The sequence below is a fragment of the Acanthopagrus latus genome, chromosome 20 (assembly GCF_904848185.1).
Source record: "Acanthopagrus latus isolate v.2019 chromosome 20, fAcaLat1.1, whole genome shotgun sequence".
Classification (NCBI taxonomy): Eukaryota; Metazoa; Chordata; class Actinopteri; order Spariformes; family Sparidae; genus Acanthopagrus; species Acanthopagrus latus.
This window is the reverse complement of record NC_051058.1, coordinates 13369229-13387890: the sequence shown is the minus strand read 5'-3', so window position 1 is coordinate 13387890 and position 18662 is coordinate 13369229. Positions and strand designations below refer to the sequence as shown.

At 43.7% G+C, this 18662-nt stretch overlaps 1 protein-coding gene and 1 long non-coding RNA gene across 3 annotated transcripts in view; one reads left to right on the top strand and one right to left on the bottom strand.

Moving 5' to 3' along the window:
• The window catches only part of afap1l2 (actin filament associated protein 1-like 2), a 39992-nt gene extending 25616 nt beyond the window's left edge, over positions 1-14376 (bottom strand). For both annotated transcript variants that reach the window (XM_037081785.1, XM_037081786.1), the window contains exons 1-2: positions 14237-14376; positions 539-667 (exon numbers count right to left, since the gene is read on the bottom strand). In XM_037081785.1, coding sequence (XP_036937680.1) covers positions 539-667; positions 14237-14252 — 145 coding nt within the window. In that variant the 5' untranslated portion in view covers positions 14253-14376. The remainder of the gene's footprint in view (positions 1-538; positions 668-14236) is intronic.
• LOC119009994 overlaps positions 1-15485 on the top strand; it is a 42428-nt gene extending 26943 nt beyond the window's left edge. The window contains exons 2-3 of the long non-coding RNA XR_005071866.1: positions 3265-3387; positions 14264-15485. This is a non-coding gene — a long non-coding RNA (uncharacterized LOC119009994). The remainder of the gene's footprint in view (positions 1-3264; positions 3388-14263) is intronic.
• The last annotated feature ends 3177 nt before the right edge of the window (positions 15486-18662 follow it).

The following is an 18662-nucleotide window of genomic DNA, read 5'->3' as shown; positions in this document are numbered from 1 at the left end:
GCCTGGGGTGTACCTAAACATGCTGAAAAAAAAATTGTTCAGAAGTGTCTTAGGCTGACTCTACTGTTCTAGTCTCTTTCAGACTTCTAAATATATCCAGCCGGTTGATTAAAAAGTATGCTAACCTAATACTGCCATTATGTTTTGCGGTATCATAACATCACAGCGCAGTTTCCAATTCCTCAGTTCACTTCCTCCCCATCTATTTCAGTAGCACATGTCAAAAAAGAGAATTTCTCCAAAATACCCGGCGAATTCAGTTCCTCAACAGATTTAAAATTGAGAATTCGGTCATGTAGTTTCTGTGCTGTATTTCTCCATCGATCTGGACAGCCAAATCACATGTTTTTAATAAAGTCAAGAGCCACTGAAAGACAATGATGTGATCGTTTGTAGGTGTGTAGGACGTTCTCATTTTCACTTCACTAGATGCTCTCCTACCTGTGGTGTTTGTGAGCCTACCAGTCTACATAAAAGCGAAGATGTCCTCCCACTGTACATGTGTTCTTTACAGACATCTGAGTGTTTTCCTTCATACCGTTGGAGGCTCTGTAAGACTGGAGGAGATCCGAGAGCAAGCCCTTCTGGACGGTGGCATTCCCACTCAGGGTCTCCTTGTCCAGGATGAGCAGGAAGCGGTGGAGCTCCATCAGGAGCTGGTCCAGCACTGGAAGCACAGACAGAGAAAGAGGGTTTCAGTGGTTACAATAGAAATTTCCCAAAAACTTCCTTATTAAAACAATGGCTGTGGACCAGAACTGTCACAATTCCCACCAGAAAATGAGGAGCAGCATAAAAGCCTGTGAAGTTTCCAGGAAGAAATATTCAAGAAATTATACTTTGAATTTATGGCTGAGAGCGGGAGGGGGGGTTCAAGTAGAGGCCTTGTCTTTTAACACTGAATTCAGCAGCTAGTTTTGTTCGCTGTTTCATTCCTTTGTGCTTCAAGCTGCCAGCATTTAACATGGGAGAGACACTTCAGAGGTTTTCTTAAGCTGGCAACGCTCGATAACCATTCAGACTTTGTGTCATCCAGTCGTTACTCTCCTCCCGCCTCTATTGACAGCTGCGAGTCTTGTTTTGAGGTTGTTTTGGGAGTCGCGCGAGTTTAGCGAAAGGTCAAGTCCAAGAGGAGGGGAGGGGAGGAGCCTGGGCCCCCGGTCGGCAGGGCCACCGTGTCTGGGTGCAGCCCACACACATCCTTCAGGGGTCAGCGCTGAGCTCACAGCCCTCTTCACTGTGTGGGGAGCTCTTTGTGTTTTCCCTTTCGCCGTCTCTTGGCCTCATGAATAGGCCCCCTTGCTACAGTGGGCCTCAGTGTGTGTGAGCACTTCAGCAAAAAGACGAGACCGAAGGAGGGATAAAGAAGAGAGACTTTATTAAAGGGAAAGGTGGGGCTGATATCAGAGGAGGGGGGTCATGCTGTTCTTAGATACTGGAATGTAAGAAATCCCCCCACAGAATGAAGCCTACGCTATTACCTTCTGATGTATTTTTAGATGGGTCGCTGTGTTATCATGAGCTAAATGCTTGTTTCCACACAGTTATAAGTACATACAGTTAAGATACAATGTAATTAATTAACTGTTGTAATTTTGTACTATCCAAAATTACCATCAAAAAAGTTCCCTTCATTTAGCAAGCCTATGATAGCATACTAGTACATACTTGTACAAAACACTAAAACAAGTCACAATTAAACAATATACACCTATTTGCTTGTTGACACATGAGAAGATTGATACCACTCTCATATTTGTATAGATAAAAAGCTTAGCGTAGCATAAAAAAATGGAAACAGGTGGCAACTGCTAGCGTAGCTCTTTAAAAAGTACAGCTTTATTTTTATTGTGTACAGACTACCAAACCACGTCAACGTATTAATATCCAAGCTAGGTGGTGGTGGGCATATTTTTGTTCTTAAAAAGGGTGCATGGCTAGTTCTTTCCCCCTGTAGTCATGCTTAATGTTAAGCTACGCTAATTGACGCCGATAGCTAACCCTTGGTTAACATACTTGAACAAATCATGGATTATATTTATTCTGTATTCAAGTAGTGTGTTTTACAATTAACACCACAACAGAAATTAGCTCAGTTAGAGTAACTTGGTGCTGTAGTGCTAGCTCTGATGACAAATATGGTAGCCTAGTTTCCAGCGCCGTGCTCCCACACAGTAGATGAGTTATCAGGAGCAGGGGCCTTTTATTCTCCCTAGCCTTGGTAGTAGCTCCGGGTTAGCTAGGCTAGCTGCTGGAGGTAAGAAGCTAGTTAGCTGGACATGCTAACCTGCAATGGAGCAAACAAACAGAACTTTTAATTTATTCCTCACACTTTTGTTCTTGTGTTGGAGTTTTTATGATCCATTGCACATCATCTTAACGTGTAGAAAAGCTAGTTACAATTGCTAAGCTAAATCTAAATGCATCCTTTAAGAAATAACAGTGGTATCAATCAATACCTGTGGCAGGAGTCTGTGCCGGCTGCCCTTTTCAACCAAACTGCTGTAACTAAAACTGAAATTAAAGTTGAAAGTAAAAAACAAACTTCTCCTGTGTAATCATCTTTTGGCTCTACTTAAGAATTGAACTCTAATCCCCATAAAACAAAACACAAATCAGACAACTATGATAAGCGTAAGGAGTGAACTACTCCTCTCTGTTTGAACTATTTTAAAACTGTCAGTCAGTCTGTTTCAGTGGCTCCTTCCGGCTCAAACTGATCACTAACTGGGTCTCATGGTGGGAGTACGTTCATGCCCTCTTCCCTCCTTCCTCCTATACTCCCGCACATCAAAGAACCTCCGCAATGGCTGGAAATTTCTGCAAAATAAGGTGTCAGACTCCGGTAAAGCTCTGCCTTTTCGGATATGACGAGAGGCTTTCACCAGAGCCACTGCGAGCTGGGTGTTTTTTTTTTAATGACTCCTGCTCAAGCTGAGTCAACTTCTACTGAGAGGCCCCGTGGTGGGAGGACCGTGGAAAACCGCTAGTTTCTGACACATATAGACACACACACACACACACACACACACACACACACACACACACACACACACACACACACACCAGAAGACTCATAGTGGATGTAAAGTCGTTAAAATCTGCTCACACACTGACAAAGATCCCTTAAAACCATTTCCTACCTCCAAATGTTGCTTAAACAATTAAAACTACATTACAAGGGTTGTTTAGCTGCTCATGTTTGGCCGCTCGGTATGAATCTAAACAATTTTTCCAGCTTCTCCTCCTTGTGTGTTTGCAAAGATTGACTCTGATGGCCTTTCGGATTGGGGGACCCTGGGAAAGGAGTCAGCTGACAGGACGGGGAGGTCTGTAGCAGGCCGTCTCTGTGGGCTACGGGTTGGCCAGATGCCCGCTGCACATCCAGTGAGTGACCGCAGCCTCCACTGCATAAACAATTCACTTTCTGTTGAACGGCCAAAAGGAATCTTAGACTACGGCCGGCCAGAGCGTTACGGTGCACTGAGCTACGTAAATGCATGTGTGGCGCCATTAAAACACACTGAACAAAAGCGGGTAAGAATAAAGAGTACAGAATAAAGAGAATAAAGTTGTGACAATGTTGTCTGTTGTCATCATGCATGATGGGAATTTCTCTTCCTCATGCCTCAAGCTGTACTTCCTGGTTTGCTTCATTATCAAGAAAACCAACAAAAGTTTTGTTTGATTTCTGCCTGGGTAGATTAAGATAAAAGACTAGAAACCTGTCTGCTTGTATTCAGCACTTGTGTCTGTTGCTGTTACATTTTTTTATGTAAGACACTGTTTGAAATTTTAGAGGAATCTTCCATGACATTTCAACACAAAGCCAAAAAAGCTGAGATCAGAGAACAAATGTTTCCTGCAGAATTGGTAGATACTATTTTCAGTGCTCTCTCCATCTGTTTACCTTGTCTGACCCTGGCTGGAATCAATCGAACGAGGCAAATTCTTTCAGTCTGGCTGAACTCTCTCTTTTTTATTATTTTGCTCCAAAAATAACTAGCGGAATCTAAATTTAATCAGAATGTCTTTGCGCCCATCTGTGCATCTGGACTACACATGTTCGTTTTCATCTCTGACGGCCTTCAAGCACAAGTGCTAGCCTCCCATCAAGTCAAAAGTTCAGCGTTCACTGTGCACCTAAAACTTTGTGTTCATGCATCTTAAACATAAAAACTATATATCAAAATACATGTGATATATATTCTTTATCGCATGTAAGGGAGTTTTAATGTCATGTCAAAGAAGTCTAAAGATAGCATGCTAACTGGCTAGCCGACAGAACGGGGTACCCACCCTCCTGCGCTCCTGTTATAGTGGCATAAATACCAATACTCCCCTGGTGCTCTGAGCTTCAACTTGAGTCAGCTAACCGGACAGCTAACTGCACTGCTAACTGGGCTGACGAGCTGACAGCAGCTACAGTTACCAGCAGTTAGTTGATACTCTGCTGACATGCTGCCTCCTCTCTGTTTGTAGCTTGAAATCGACAGGTGGCCAATTATTACCCATTGCACCTTTAAGCTAATGTGTAATTAATAATGTTAACAAGTGAACTGTTGCAGGATTATGCCCAGTTAGCATCCAAAATGTTCCTTCAATCAGCGTTGTATGATAGTATACTAAATAATATGGCTCACTCAAACTATTTTCCTTTTAAGATAACTTAACTTAAAAGCAAGTAAAAAGCAAAGCAAAAAACATTTTACTGGGAATACTTAGATATAAAATACACCTAAGTTGCTTAAGAGTTAGACAACATGAATGATACCACGCTCATGTATGCGGTTTACATTTTTGAGGCTATGAATTCAGCAGATCACTAGCTAGCTTGGCTAGCATAAAAACGGGAAACAGTTGGAAGCTAATCTATCGTAACAAAGCCTACCCCTTCATTTTTGTTCATGAACGGTCGAAGTTTTTTCTTACTTGTCAAGTCTGTAAGCTAAGCAATGCAAATTGAATGAAAGCTAAACCTCAGCTTAGCCTATGGACTTGGACAAGCAAGACATGACTTAAATGTATGCTTCCCTGTGAAATTTAGCTCATTGGACCAGCATTGGATTGCACAGAAGAAAAAATCATCACTTTTATTTGGAAGGTTATTTTATTTGATATTTGGTCTAGCTAGGTCAGCCGAGGATTAAAATAGACAAAAATAGGCCAGCATTCAAATACTCAATGTCAAAATCATTTGTGAACTATTTTCATTCAGAGAAGACATGAAAAAAGACTTTTTCTTCTGTACCACCTTTCTCCTTGTGATTTTGAACAGATTTTCTCCTGAACAAGGAGGTCTTGTCAGGAGTCTGGCAGCCTTTTCGCATACTGAGATGCTTGAGGTCCCGCATCAACGTTAACGGACCACATCTTAGCAGAGACGGGCGCAAGCATTTCATTTAAGCAAATTAACGAGGCAGGCATGGCCTCTCATTGCAATCAGACTCGCTTCCAGGTTAAACGAGGTTCTACTTCTACTTGGTGGGATCGGCCTGGAAAGCATGCTGGGTGAATATAACAAGAATCTAATTAGCTCTCTGCTCCAACAGCAAGCTGTAGAACAATAATGAGCGTTTGGAACGACACGGGAGAGTCAAGCGCTTCTCTTGAGCTTCGAAACGGGCGACTCGGGACATCACGGGCATGTTCGCTAAAACCGTTAAGTCGTCACCCAAGTCCTCTAAGTCGCAATCACAAACTCAAATCTTTAAAACGCTCAACTGTGGTGTACTTTATTCTATCTTTTCTTGGCCCCGTTCGCAGGTTTCATCATCTCCCTTAATCAGTCCTGCTTTGAAAACAACCTCCTCAAATCCCAGCACATCAATTCACGCTCAAGGAAATATCAATTTTTCCACTGATGCAATATTTGTGCCGCTCTTGAGCGTGTTTATGTCTTTGATCAGCAGTGAAAAACATCCTACAGGGTATCAATATGTCTTCCTGATAGCCCGGTAGCGATGAATGACTGAGTTACGTTATATAACGCACCATCAGTGGGCAAAAACAAATCCGAATGCTGACTTTGCTCTGGCGACCGCAGTGTTTGCTTGATTAACATCATTAAGTAATGAAGGGGATATTAAATCAGACTGCAAAAACCATCTTTCTCTTTCTTGAGCAAGCCCTTTATAAACTCATGAAGCTTGTTTACAACACAGCTGTCACCATTACTCGTGACAGCCTTTAACTGGCAGTTTATTTGAAAGTGATTTCATCTGTTTGGCACTCTTGGTTGAGCAGCTGCCCCGGCATCCTGGAGAGAGCAGTTTAAGTCTACCGTGCTTTCTTTATCTTTTTTCCCATTTTCGATTTTTGCAAACATACTCGACATCTTAACAAAAAATGTACAAGTGAACAAACGTGTGTTTTTCGAGAAGTGGTCTTAAAATGCCGGTAATTTTCATTTATTACACAATCATTTCTGGAACATATGGTCTAACAAAAATTGTTATTGTGACAACCTTACTATTCTCCTAGTTTTGTCTCCTAACTATCTATACAGTGATTCAAAGGCAATCTCTCCTCAAAATTCCTGCTCTCAAGTGGAAGTATATAAACTCATAGAAATGAGAAAAGACACTTAAGTGACTCCATTTCAAAAGAAACCAATGGTTGGTGGATATAGGAGACTGAAAGTTACATGAAATGATACAAACTGTCTTGCAATAGAGCTACCTAAAAAGGAAGTGGTGGCAATAAGGAGAACTGGGATCAGCGACTGAACGGGGCCATGAAACGTTTTGGACGACCGGTCGCAGAGTCAAGATGCTTCTGCTTTGGTGGAAAAAAAAATCTCTCGCGCACCAAACTTCCCGGGGGGAAAAACACACGAATGACACCGACCTTTGGGTCAGTTTCAGCTGGGAGAAGGACAGTGCCACGTGCGATTGGTCCGTTCCAGCCTGATTCTCTCTGTTCGATTGGCTGACAGTGAGGACTGATCAGGAGGGATCAAACACCGATTTGATTGGTGTTGATCACCATTGGCAGGCACACGGTCTGACTCCCTGCAGCATGCTGAGTTCAGCTGTGGGGCAGGGGCTGCGTGGACACGGCTGGATTAATCCAAGCTGTGTTTGGGTGTTATTGCCGTAGAAACTGAAACGAAAGAAAACAAAAAAAAAAAAAGCGGGTGTGAACCTGATGACTTCAGAGGAGGGGGACGTCTGCTTCTAACAGGAAACACTGAAGGAACTTGGGGTAGAAGTGGACGCCGAAATCAATATATTGAAGCTAAAAGCAAGACATTGTACATCACAGGTGAAACTTCGTACTGTACCGTAGGTCCTTTTATCTTTGCTTTCAGGCAACACTTCCCTGAGCTTTACCTTTCAGGCAAAGTATGCTATTGATGTGTCTGTGGATGCAAATGAAAAACCACACCTATAATGACAGTGTGCAAATGTTGTTATCACCAGCTTATCTGAAACAAACAGCATGTTAGCTATTAACGTCTCTTCAGCACCGAATTCTATTATTACAACACATCTCTCTCACCGTGACCCCTGAATAAACCTAATTAGATCTGAACAAGTCTCTGAATAGACCTCATAGTGATGGTAGAGTCTTCCAATTTCCCTTTTTGAATGACCATTACACACCACAGCTACCTCATGGCATGGAGAGTTATTGCCTCTCATGCTGAAGCAGAACGTACAAGCTCGCTGGCTGTCACAGTCACAGAGGGCTCAAGCGATTCGAGATGACACAACTGTCCGCTTTCGCCGTCGCTGGATGTTTTATGTTGGTTCGGTGCGTCTGGGCCCTAAAATTAGGTTTCCGTGGCAGCTGATGTTGACAGGCCACATCCTCTGATCAGGAATGGTTGTTCCAGCTAGACAGAAACGGCCTCCCTCACTCCCTCTTTAAAACTATCTGGGCCTGTCTGTCCAACATCTGAGGAACTGGCTAGCAGATTGTTTCATCTCTCTGAAGTTCGTGCATTCCTAATGAGCACCGGGCCGAATGTACACAGCTCTACTCACGTTTGTGACATCCCAGCACCATCACAGGGGATGCAAAAAAATCAAAGGTAGCAATTGATGAATCAGTACTCGTTTGTTTAACATATGGAAACATCTCTGAGCCTCTGGCATGGTTAAAGTGGTTCGAAAAGTCAAATCTGTGTCAGTCTCGAAGTCAGAAATCAGGTCACGGCTGAGATTATATACTAGTAAGAGGAAGTGTTTGCAGACTGTGGGAAAATATTCAACGTAGGTGGAGCTTGAGGTTGCCCAGTGGTCCAATCGGTCAGGGCCGAAGAGCTTAAAGAATCCACTGGTTTTGACAGTGCTGCAGCTGGCTGCCTGATTTAGAGAACAGATACTAAGTTTGTTTTGGTTGAGAGGACTGATGCAGCATATGCCCAAAGCCTGCTCTTGTTTTGGGAGTGTTGATTTTTAAACCAACTTTTAAGCTATGCTCGAAGACAAGTCGCCACAGCACAAGTTCAATACTGACCACGTTTGATGGATGTGATTAGAACGTGAGAAGAAACAGAGGCAATGTCAGATAAGGAAGAAAATAGAGGGGCATGGTGAAGGATGAAGGTGCGACTGGCTATAGGATACAGGCAATGTTAAAACACCAGCAGTATGTTCACTGCAGCCAATCATCCTGAGCCACAGTGTTAACTTTTACAATGGTGCAAATACTGAAGACAGAAGCTGTGGAGAAGTCACTTGTAAAGTTTAGTTCCACTTCTTCTCAAGTTTCTCCTCTTTCATCTTCCCTCTCCCCCAACTATTCAATCCTGCCTTTATTCATCTCACGCTTTCCAACACCCCCCCCACTCTATCCTTAGATCTGCGCCGTCTCCGTAATATCGAGGCTTACACCTCGGCCCTTGGAGAAATCAGCCTTTCTTATAGCTGAAACTTGCTAATGGGCTGCAAAAATATCCCAAGTAAATCTCTTTCTTTTTTTTTTTAAAGGAAGGGGCCCTGGTGCACTAGAGCAACAATCTCGATTAGGATGCAGTGCGTGTTCCTGTAGTCCCTGCAGGAAAAGAGGCTTCGAGCTGGAGGTTTAGCATTCTGGCTGTAGATGACATGACGTTTATATGTGTGAGAGTGAAAAGCAAAGTCAAAGATGTGGGAAGTGAGACAGAGAGCAGAGTGAAAATGAAAAAGTTTGGAGGATGACGATGAAACGTTGACAACACCAGAACTTCTTATCGAGATGAATTAAACAAGTTGCATGAGAGTTTGCAGTCCTATCACAGTTTAGACAGGCCGGAATGTGAATAAAGACAAAAGCCAATAGCCTTTTCGTCAATGATGATAAAGCCGGTGACATAAATGGAAAGTGAAAGTTTAAAGTGTCATCTGTTAATGCTGCTTTATTAAGGGTGGGTCAAGTAAATATGTACAATGAAAGCTGTCGTCTGCGGAGATGTTCTACAACAAGCAGCTTCAGTTCAAGGGTTGAGCCTTCTCAATGGTCAGGAGCAGTTTGAGCCAAAATGAGGTCATGACATGCTACATGCTGCGCCAACAGGCAGGCAGAGACAGTTAGCAACTAGCTAGTGAATGTAGTGAAGCACTTAGCAGCTAACAAGCCACATATTTGCCTCAGGAGCTTGATGGTGGATAGGGCAGGACTCCAAATCTAAGCTAATACTGCCTTATGTCTAAGGTAACAGTTTGTCAAACACATTAACCAAATGTATGTTTACAGCTTTTTGCGCTACCCTCAAGTGGCCAAAACAATCATTCATGCTCTATTTAACTACAGAGCAGTAGCTAACGTAAGCTTATGGTCTGCTAACAGGAGCTCGAGACTCTCCAGCACAACTCAGGGTTTACTTTCAAAGATATTTTTACATCTGAAACAAGCTTCTAGAAAAAGTGTTTATACTTTTAGTGGTTGGAAGTAGTTTTAGTAGTTTTTGACGCTTAGAGAGCAATACAAACTGCAGAAACCTGAACGTATGCTAGTAAGGGACGGAGGGAACAAATTTATTAGCGTAAGTTTGAACTTACATTGGTCAAGTAGCTTAAAAGTGGGAGAAAAAAAAAAGCTTCAGGAAACAGTCAAAATTGAGCACAATTAATCAATAATGAACCGACTAGGCTGACTGACTGGGAACATCCCTAAGGCTAGCCACCAGTTACATTAGCCATCTCTGACAGGAAATCATGGCCTCACATGTCTCTATAACTCCCCTCCAACTGAGTTTTTTTCTCACAAACACACACAGAGATGAGAAATGTTTCAGCCCTGGGCCACGAAGCAGAGGAGGCTCAGTGTGGTTCCACCCTCCTTCAATCCTCCTGTCTCCTTACATTACCTCGCACCACAGGGACCACCACCAACCCTCAAGAGGCATCTGATGTGAGGGGCGGGGGCAGGGGGGTTGTATTTGCATGTACACTATCCCACTCTGCGTGAGTGTTAATCATCATTTTCCAATTAACTTACTGTCTAGTGATGAGCCGCTTTTTTGTTTAAGGGGCCATGTTTTGGAGCTTTACAAGGCTCCACAGTCTTGGCTTGATGAGAAAGAAAGCGACAGACTCAAAGCAGCTGCTGACAAATAAAAACTAACTAGCAATGCCGCCTCAGAGCCACCCACATAAAAAGCTCCTCTGCTTAGTTATTATCCCACAGATAAGTGGCCGGGAGGGCTGCGGGGAGAGTGGGAACTAGTGCGTGTGCAGATGTGTGTGATTATGAGTCATAGTAAGCTCCTGTTCTCCTGTCCTTCCTTTCAAAGAGTACTACCTGGTGAGAGAGAAAAAAAAAAATCACAATGCAGGTCTGATCCGGAGCTCCTGTATCCAATAAACAGAGCCACGTTTGATGTGCTGTAAATGAAGAGTGAGACCCAGAGGGGGCGAGAGAGGGCCGAACTCACACGGAGCTCCGGGCCGCCGCGGATCAGGAAGGCCGAGTTTTCTTTTCATCATTTTTATAGCCCAGTCCGGCTTCCTGAATTGCACTCTCGCTCGCTCCCCCCGTTGGCCCAGTACAGCCCACGACACACTTACAACTGAACCGGAGGTCCCCATGCCAGCCCGGATGGCCTACATTTCAACTTTTTTTCTCCGCTGAGCTGATGGGGAGGTCAAACCCTCTAAAATCGCTGATGAGAGAGCTGAAACTGAAAAGTTTGGCATGAGACATAACACATACAGCCTCACATAGCTGCTGCCATGGCTGTTGCCTCTGGTCTTGCTGTGTATAGGACATCAAATTGTAAAAAAAAATACACAAATCAATAAACATCTTCCACGATTTCTCAAAGCCAGACAGTCAGACAGTCAACTTTTAAACTATAGCTGCTCGTGTGAACAATCCCCCCTCGTTCAATAAAGGCTGTCAATACATCCGTCAGTCTGTCTGCCATTTGTCTTACATTTTCATTCTGGCAAGAGAGCACGGAGTCAGATTAAATGCTGGGGAAGACGGCTGACGCTGGAGGCGAGAAAAAAAAAAAAGAGTCGTCGTCGCCATCATAGATCTCTTCATTTCGCTGGGCGACACCCAGCTGGGAAGAATGTGAGAGCAGCGCAGTGAATTCAACGTCGACACCCAGAGACTGGCGGCCTCCAAAATGATACGGAAAGCAAAACAAGCAAGGCGCACGACGTTGGAGGGGCAGCGAGTGACAAAGAGAGGAAGATGATAAATACTGGAGTGGATCCCGCATGAAAAATAATCAAATATATCCAGTCTGTTTATGGGAATATTTACAAAAATGACAGGTTATTAAAGTTATTTCTTTAAATGCACTTGTGTATTATTGAGGCATTGTTTCATTTCAAGGGTGCTGTTATGAAAATGCATGTGAGGCTTTTGTTGTATTCATCAGCTGATTAACAGAGATCAGGACAGTTCGTGTCTTCATAACCATGTCAGAGCAAAGGTGTGATTGTTGAAACATTTGCTGGGCTGAAACATTGAACATGTGGAGGCTGGGCGAGGTGACCGACAGGCCACTAATTCATTCACAAGTGCTCCTGCTCAGGTAAACCTCTGCGAGAATGATTCACAGTCTTTCCAATCCCCAAACTCCAGGTGGTTCCACTTATTAGATCCTCTTCTACTGGCAGAAGGTGCGAGAATCGGTGACATGAGCCTGCCGAAAGCGCTCCTCCGGAATGAAACCTGCGTGAGTCAGGGTTTGGAGACACGCGGAGCAAACCCAGAATACAATGCCTCGCCTTGTCATTGGCCTTCCCCGGGTTTTCCCATGTTTCCCTCTCACTGTACCTCTTCCACTGGCTGCCTCTGGCTGTTGGTATCTAATTCAGCGTCCTGGCGCCGCTGCACACAGCTGCCAAAAGAGTAAAACTCCAGTCCTTATTTGAGCCCCGCGCACCGGCTCCCTCTCGTAGAAATCATTGCCCTGCATCGCTTTCCCTCATGAATCACATCCTCATTACTTGGGTCTCTCGCCCTACCTGCGCTGCATGTGCTGTGTTTGGCTCAAAGCCCCAACATCTTAAACAAACAGTGGTGATTTAGAAAGTGCAGCCGGCGTTCAACTCTTATCAGCTGATCAGACACACATTTATGCCGCAATGCTGCAAAACCACTATAAATACTGACACATCCTGTGCGGGCAGTTCAACGACACTTAAAGGGCCAACCACACCAGTTCTACACAAGCAAATTACAGAACTATTACATTCCTTATATTAAGTCTAGATCTGAAAAGCAGTCTGCTGGTCATGCATTGGACTCAATAAGGACAGTTTTAAAACAAATGAACAAAATGGATACAGCTGAACCAGAGTTATCTCCCACAATGCAACGTATCCACTAAGTGGCATCAGTGGAGGCAGTTTATCAGATTACATGCAGCTTCTTCTGAAACCAACTAAAGGCTTAATGCTACTTTTTCCACATATGCAGTGGTGCGAAAGACCTGAAAGCACACTTCAGTGAAAAATATGGGTTTGTTTAAGACACAGTCAGGAGCATTGCAGCTCCCCTGGTGGACGACAAGGGTAATCTCAAAAAAGCCAAAATGTGACAGCAAGATCCATCACTCCCCTACATTTTATCGAAAGTCTAAGCTGCGTATACTGACATACTGCACATGATGAGGGCTGCAGCTTTTCACTACCAATTAAAGGTGCTATTTGCAAGAATCTTTGGGAACATTTTTGAAAAATGACTAAACTTGTCCACAGAATTTGAGCTTTCAGCGGCCAATTCTTACACACTGCGTCTTTAATATTCTTCACTCAGTTGTTCAGTCTGTGAAACGTCTGACAGAAGCGAAAAATGCACGTCACCAATGAACCCAAACTCAATTCTTAGCAAATTTTTGACATTTTTAAACTAAGATTCTTGTATATTGCGCCTTTAATTCATTGTCAAGCATCACATCAAATGACAGTTTGAGCTCTGGGTGATGAATAGATGAATGAACAAATGAATGAAATGAACGCAGAGCCCACACACTGCTAATAAATCCCCCTCACACAGAGAGAGAGAGAGAGAGCGTGGGAGTGGACAGACCGGGCTGATAGTCAGCTGGAGAACGAGAGTGCTTCCTCGCCAGCTGTGATGATTGTGGCGGTGACAGACTAGTCGTCATTGTTCTCAGTCCTGCGAATCTGCTTCACCCAGCAGCACCCAGACCAGCGACTGTGGAAGGGGTGGTGGTGGCTTCTTATGTCCACCTTGTGCCTCTGGATCAGTGCTGAGGTCCAAAGACGACCAACTAACTTAACTAACCAACCTCCCAGAGCTTGATTTCCTCATGATGCTCTGACAGTGACAAGAACCAATTCATCTGCTCTTAGTAACATTTTGGGCTCAAGCTCTTTGTTTAAGTCTATCAGGAAGTATTAAATGTCCTTGCTCATCCCTCATGGACAAATAACCGCAGGAATGTGAGGAATGCCGTGAGAACAGTGTTGCAGCTATTGGTATTCATCAGTGGCCACAGTGTACACTTCATTTTTTTTCTTTCTTTCTTTCTTTCTTTTTTTTTTTTTTTATAACAGAGCCCACTTGGAGGCAGAGGCATCTGGGGATAAGCCTGACACGTTCACATGCATAGGGGGGGGGGGTGACACAGGGTGCGTTCAAGTGTCAGGACTTCAGTATGCAGGTGAGCAGCAGGTAAAAAGATGTGATAACGAGGCAAAACAATTAGATTATGTTGTCTGAACTTTTTATTCTGGTTTTCTGGCAATCTGCAAGTGACTCAGAAAAAAAAACCCCTGTCAGAGTGCGGGGGGTTCGTGTGAGTGGTACGCGCCCCTCTTACCTTTGTGCTTCTCCATTCCCTTCGCAGTTTCACCTTCGTGCCGCTCGCTTTCCTCCTCTCATAAAACCAAACAATCCCAACAGCGACCAGGACGGAAAAAGAAGTTTGCTGAGTGATGGCGACGGGACAGCCGACAACTTCTCCTTCTTCTTCTTCTTCTTCTTCTTCTGAGGAATGCAGCCCAGGCGCTCCCCGTCTCCAACAATACACTGACTTGACTGTCCGTCTGCGCGCTCGACAGGCTCAGTGTGTTTTGACGGAACAACAGCGCTCTCCTCTTCTTCCAAATCTGCTCCTCCTCCTCCACCTCCTCCTCCTCCACCACCACCTCAGTATACAGCATCCAGGACGCACCGCGGTTTGGTTCGTCTCGACTCCCCCTTGCAAAACTTCTCTTATCCCGTAACGCGCGCTTAAGTTTGCGCGTAAAAACCCCACAAAACTGCGGCGAGCACCAGATGCACAACTTTATTTATTTATTTATTTTTTTATAAGTCAACACGCACGTTTCCGCTTAATTTTGTTCCCCTGCAAATCTAGAAATTCGAGTTTGGGAATTTAATCGCGAGAATCCCTCAAGAGTAAGAGTTGGAAAACGAGTTAAGTCTTTGGCATTTAAAAAAAATGTCAGAGAAAAACGGTATTAGAGGTCAAAACTCTGACATGGCAGGCTTAAAGGTGCACTATGTAGTTTTGGGTAAGACACTGACTGACTGATTTTTTTATGTCTTAAACTAAATAAACAAATTTAAAGGACAACGCAGTCTCATACTGTCCTACTTTGTTTCTATGTGGCGGACCCTGCCACCCTTTAAGCCTCAAACAACAGTTGATTTGGGAGCAGTTTGTATTATTATCTTCATTATCTCAATAATATTGTAAACACTAAAATGCTGAGTTTCAATTTCATCTCCAAAACTACGTAGTGCCCCTTTAAAAACACAGCGGGAGTTAATTTCCAGAAGAGTGAAAGTTTCCCTGCTGAACGACCACGCAACTCCATGGGAGCGCCGTGACCGGGTGGAGGTATGAGAGGAATGTCACGCAGAGAAACACAACATTCTCCAGAAGATGATTAAAAACGCGGGACGTGCATGCATCCCTGCGTTTTTGTGTGTTTTTGTGGTTTTACAGCGCAGACAATCAGAGCGATTATGTGGTCGAGTAGGACCGGAGTGCCCCTCGGTCACGGTTAGTTTCTGTTGCCAGAGTCACGCCCAAGATAAGCCCCCCCACCCCCACCCCCAGCTCCATAAAATGGTAGGTGGTGGTCCTGTGACATCACCTGATGCCGGTTAATGATACACTTTCCGGCGGGCCGAACTGCAGCAGGCGGCGAGGATGGGTGAGGGGCAGCCCAGAGGCAGTTACAGACACAGCTGATCAGGTGCGATCACTCGTGTGAGCCGCAATATTATCGATAGCATCAGGAGTGTGCCGGAACTTTGTTTCTTTTAGCACCCAGGTGAAATAACATGTTATTTGTTGATGATTGTATCCATACAGCACTTTTTAGGTGATTTGCAAAGATTGAAAAATGAATCAGAAACCCATGTTAGCCCCCCCACCCCATTACACACACATATCTAGAACATATACAAGCAGCACTGAGCGAGCACATACACAGATGAAGGAGAAATTTTTTTTAAGATAAATAAGTTCCTACGTTAATAAGTATGAGAGGCTATACTTGATGGTATCGCACTGGCCGGTGAAGCCTGTCAACATGTTGACATTCTGACCCACGACTACTCATCGCTGCGTTATTACACGAGCAGGCCGACTTATTACTCATGTGTCCGACTACACCCATCTTCGAACTCCACCTATGTTTTGATCCAAGCCACACACTTGTGAAGTTTTCTGACTGTATTCTAGAGGGTTGTTCACAGACAGACATGAAAGAAGGAAGAAATGACCACATCTATGAATACATAAAATGCAAATATATTACAAAAATGAAAAATGCAAAAACCTTTTGAATTAAAAACAGACACAAGTACATGAAATAAACATGAGTTTTACTAAAGCAAGTAATTACGATTAGTGATAAGTGTGTGATACGTAACGCCATGTCTGGGTGTCACAGATTGAACCAAATCCCAGTCATTAAACACATCCACCATCCTCACCCATCCTTTGTTTGTTTGTTGTTGTTGTTTTGTTTTTTTTGCACTCGGGGTCAAAAGGTGCTTCAGCTTTGTACTCAGAGGCACAAAGCAGCCCACACCCTGAAGAAGGCACCTGTCACCGGGGTTCAGACAGGTTCGGGACAGGAAGTCAGAGCCTTGATCCACCTGACTCAAGTGTCTTTGACCGGGAGTAACAGGTCTGAAGGTCGGAGCGTACACATGTGTGAAACATCCAAGCTCAACAGCAGAGGCTGAGAGCAGAAACAAGGCCTCCCCCTGCTGCGCAACACTCAGCAAGCCGGTTAACGTTTATGAGACATTGTGACAAACGCAGGTTCTCTGCTCGAGCTTTGAAAAAGTCAAACGGGCTCATTGAAAACTGCCGTTCAAGCCTCACAAAAGGAAGAAAATCACAAGTGAATAGATTTATTCATCAGAGTTGACGTCTCCTTGCCCTTCTCTGAAAGGACTTTTGCGCTCGCACCGTTTAATAAAAATGTATGAGTATTGATAGCAGTATCTTTACCTTACAGTGTGTATGTGTGCTCACAGAAAAGCAGACATTTTCTCACGTGTGGGTCAAACCGAACTCCCTGTGATTTGTGCGCTGGCATGATGGCGGGGTGCCCAGTCCGTCTGACCAGTGTTTACAGAGGGAAGTTTTACGAGTATAAACCCTTCAAGTAGAAGACTACGATTACATCCCCTCTCTCCGGACCGTATTATCCAATAATAACATTGTTAACCGTCTACTTAAAAAAAAAAAAAACCTGCCAAAACACTGTAATGTGACTTGGCACTGTTTATACTTGATGCATTAAGTGAGCTGTAAGATACGGCCTTAATCACTTCTGTGCTTTACGTTTACGTCAAATAATTATGCTATAATGCAAAAGAGATGAGAGACAGGGGGGCAAACACTGACACTTAATCTAAAGTTACATGCAGCTCTGTGGCATTATGAAAAGGATTTCTTTGTGTAGGTCTCAGAGGTGTGGTTTAAATTCAAGTCCTTGCAGCTCTGTTGTGTTTTGGTGAACTCACGTAAAGTTCCAGATTACAGAATTTCAAACAATGTACTTTAGTCTTAATTTACAGTCAGAATGCTGTAAGGTAAGCATGTAAGAGCAACAGTGGGCCAACCTTCAGCAGTGATTTTGTTCAAAGTGCTCAAAGTTTGCGAGTGTGTGTGCAAGTGTGTTTGCTGGAAAAGTAATTTAATGCTTGGACGCTGAGGGGTTTCATTGAGAAAAATGAGATGTTTGGAGTCGCCTCAGTTGCTGCCATCAACTGCTCGTTGCTCCTCGCACGGTTCGAGCGGATCATGTGCAATAACATGGTGAGCAGATTCAAATGCGCGTTTCCAGCTAAATGAAAATATCCTCAGGGTCTGTTTGCAGGTCGCTAGGATGACTCAAAAAAAGCATTGGCAGAGCTGGTTTCTAACCCTGAAGCAACTTCCTGCTTTTGTATCGTCATTTACTGTAACAAAGGCTGATAGATATCACGCCGAGGAGCGCCTGTGTGGCTCCTTTGGGTCTTTTATTGTTCGCAACATAAGCACCTTGTCTGCTCTGTGAATGTGATGATAATCTCTTTGATGATGTTGCACATGATATCATTGTAATCCGTGACCATCAAAACATGAGGGGAGACGTCGGCTTCTCTGTGTTATCAGGTTTGATTTGGGAGATATGAGCCAAAACACATCGCTCAGGTATGAAACTTTGCATTTTTGCGATGGCTGCGTCTCTGACAATGTTCAGATGCCCCCAAACTGTGTACCAGGTTTGATGCTTTTACGAAAAAGGGATTCTTTTTGTCGCTTGATCTCCCAATTATTTTCAAAAGTGTAAAAAAAAAGTTCAGGTTGCTTCTTTTGTCCAACTAACAGTCCAAAACCCAAAGACTCTTCATTTACTATCATAAATGTTGAGGAAGAGCATCACATTCTTATGTTTAAGAAGCTGGAACCAGTGAATGTTTGACATTTTTACCTGAAAACTGACTGAAACGATGAATCCAGTATCAAAATAGTTGCTGATTTGTTTTCTTCAGATGGACTTATAGTTGCAGCACTAATTTGCACTCCTCGCACCTTCTTATATGCATGTAATCGCTGAACTGGGTCGTTTAAAAGTCAACAGGTGATGTCACAGGGTTTTTTTTCTCTTTATGCTTTAATCACACAGCTTTGAGTGAATGGTGTGAATGTGAGTCAGGCATGATGGCTCAGCGTGAATCAAAAAAAAACAAGGGTGGTCTGCCTCTCTCTCCTCCTCTCTGCCATTGTA